Source organism: Glycine soja, chromosome 13 (assembly GCF_004193775.1).
Source record: "Glycine soja cultivar W05 chromosome 13, ASM419377v2, whole genome shotgun sequence".
Classification (NCBI taxonomy): domain Eukaryota; kingdom Viridiplantae; phylum Streptophyta; class Magnoliopsida; order Fabales; family Fabaceae; genus Glycine; species Glycine soja.
The window spans coordinates 12,535,733-12,538,232 of record NC_041014.1 but is presented as its reverse complement, the minus strand read 5'-3'; the positions used below and the strand labels follow the sequence as shown (position 1 = coordinate 12,538,232).

The window sequence follows — 2,500 nt, the reverse complement described above, 5'->3', positions numbered from 1 at the left end:
TGCGAATAAAAGAATAACATATCCACATAACTCAATTTAACAATGACACCTACCATTTATTTTCCTTGATAGCTAAGGGAAAGAGGATTAAGTGCACTGAGAAATTTTTCCTTAATAAGAATGTTACACTCATGTTTATCTTTTGCAATACCTTAGAGCATTAGGGTCAGGGGAAGTGAGATACGAATTGATCCTTGACCTAGTCTAAAACAATATATATAGTTATAAATCATCCAAACTTAAAAAATACTTGTGTGATCACCTTAATATTATCACATTTAAAATTATATTTTTATTGCTTAATTTATGAAGTTATTGAACAAATACAAACATTCAATAAAATACATAAATTCATTACCACCAAAAATAAACAAAGAAAGGGGATTTTTTTTTTCTAGGGGAGCAAGGGGAGACGCAAAAGTCGACCACTTTACGTTATACATATATCTTCTCGTCCTATGCATATGTTTGCGTGCATTAATCTTACAAACACTGAGACACACTCTTATTTGTAAAACATAAAATATTACCTATATTAAAAGAATAAATTTTGGCCCAATTATTAATTATTATTCCCATTGTTTTTATTATTGTATTGTAATAGCACGCAATTGAATTCAAGTCATTGTTCACATTGTCTCAGTCCTTGAACCCTGAATCCTACCCTGAATCCTATTATTGGGCGTTGGCGTGAGTTCACTCTCTCTCCCATCCTCCCCAGAAATCTCTTCCAAGGACCGTCCCTTCGTTTCAGTAACCAAAAACGAAGAGAAGAACCCTAACAAGTTTGTCACCGCCAGAATAATCATCACCTTTTTAATCTTGTATGATTGACCACCCACAGTCAAACTTTGTATTCCGAATGTCCCCACGAGGGCCCCGGCTTTTCCCGCCGCAGCGCTAAGGGCGTGACACGTGCTTCTCACGCGCGTCGGGAAAAGCTCGGCGGGCAGCACGAACGTCGTGCTATTGGGTCCAAAGTTAGCAAAAAAGAACGTTAATCCGTATAAGAGCGCAAAGTAGCCTTTGCCCTCGTTCTTGAGATAATCGTACTTCACCCCAATGATGAACATGAAGAACGACATCATGAAGAACCCAATAAGTTGGATCTTGTACCTTCCAATCTTCTCAATGAAGAAAACAGTGAACCAATACCCTGGGAATGTTCCCAGCAACGCGATCACGAACATGGCACGTGACGTCTCGAACACTTCCCTAATAGCGTCCATTTCAAAGTCTTTGTGTATGAGCCCAACCGCAGGGAAAATATCCTTCTGCGTTAAGTTTTGGCTGTAGAACGCAATATCTAACAAAAACCATGAACTCATTGTTCCTATCAAGTGGCGTCCATGTCGCTTGAAGAACTCGTTTGACCAGAGTGGGTAGTTATTGTTAGCATTGAATTCCGCCAACTTATCTTGCTCAGCCTGGATCTCTATGTCCAAGACTTTCGCCATGTCGGCGGCGGCTTGCTTCACGTTTCCTTCGATGATGGCGGTGTAACGCCCCGTCTCCGGCATTTTCATTCGCCAATAGTAAGTCAACATCGCAGGGACAGATCCAATCATGAGAACAAGCCGCCACAAAAGGTCACCCTCGGGTTGTGTGGACAAGACAGGATTATCGATGTACGCTGGGGCAGGGTAGTAGTATTTAAAGATTCCTGAGAGGGCCATGGAGACTAAACCCGCGAAAATGATCCCCACACCTTGCATGGCGAACACGGCTGCTATAAATGCGCCGCGTGTCCGCTTGTTGGCGTACTCCGACATGATGGTGGCGGAGAGCGGGTAGTCTCCGCCGATGCCGAAGCCGAGCCAGAAGCGGAAGAAGCAGAGCGTCCCCATGACAGACTTCGCTGTTGCCCCGAACGATAGTCCAGAGCAAATGGCGCAGAACACCATGAGGATCAGGGTGATACCGTAAACTTTTTTCCGGCCGAGCTTGTCTCCGAGCCAGCCAAAGACGAGCTGGCCACTGAGGGTCCCAACGAGTGCGACACCGGTGACCATGTTGTTCACGTTCAGCGGGAGCTTTCCAGGCACCGTTGGGGTGCTCGGGTCAAAATAGTACAACCGTCCCAAAAGTTTCGAAACCGTTGAGATACAGAAAAGGTCATAGGCATCAGTGAAGAAGCCCATGCCCGCTATAACAATGGCCGTCACGTGGTACCATTGCGTGCGCGCTGAATCGAGCGCTTCAAGCACTTCCAGTGCCATTGTGAAGAAGAAACGGTCACTTAGTTTTGGTTTTTTTTGTAGTGCATTATGCATATGGTTCCTTATATATGTTGGGGGACTGTTTCAATGCAGCAATGGGCGTTTACTACTACGCTTAGGTGGATGTGAACGAGAAAAAATAGGTTTTTTTTATGAGGATATTCTTCTTGTGTTGATCAACTGAGAAGGATATGCTTATTGGGGATGTAAACAAATATGGAGTAACTTTTGTTTGTTTGAATGTTACTCTCCTAGTAGCTAGCGAAAGGGAATGCATGTTC

General features: G+C 43.7%; 1 protein-coding gene across 1 annotated transcript; it reads right to left on the bottom strand.

The window, feature by feature from the left end:
• Window positions 1–269: 269 nt before the first annotated feature.
• Window positions 270–2,264, bottom strand: LOC114381972 (inorganic phosphate transporter 1-11-like). Its single transcript, XM_028341200.1, has one exon. It carries the CDS (start codon window positions 2,217–2,219, stop codon window positions 630–632), a length of 1,590 nt encoding a protein of 529 aa, XP_028197001.1. The 5' UTR covers window positions 2,220–2,264; the 3' UTR covers window positions 270–629.
• Between the last annotated feature and the right edge of the window lie 236 nt (window positions 2,265–2,500).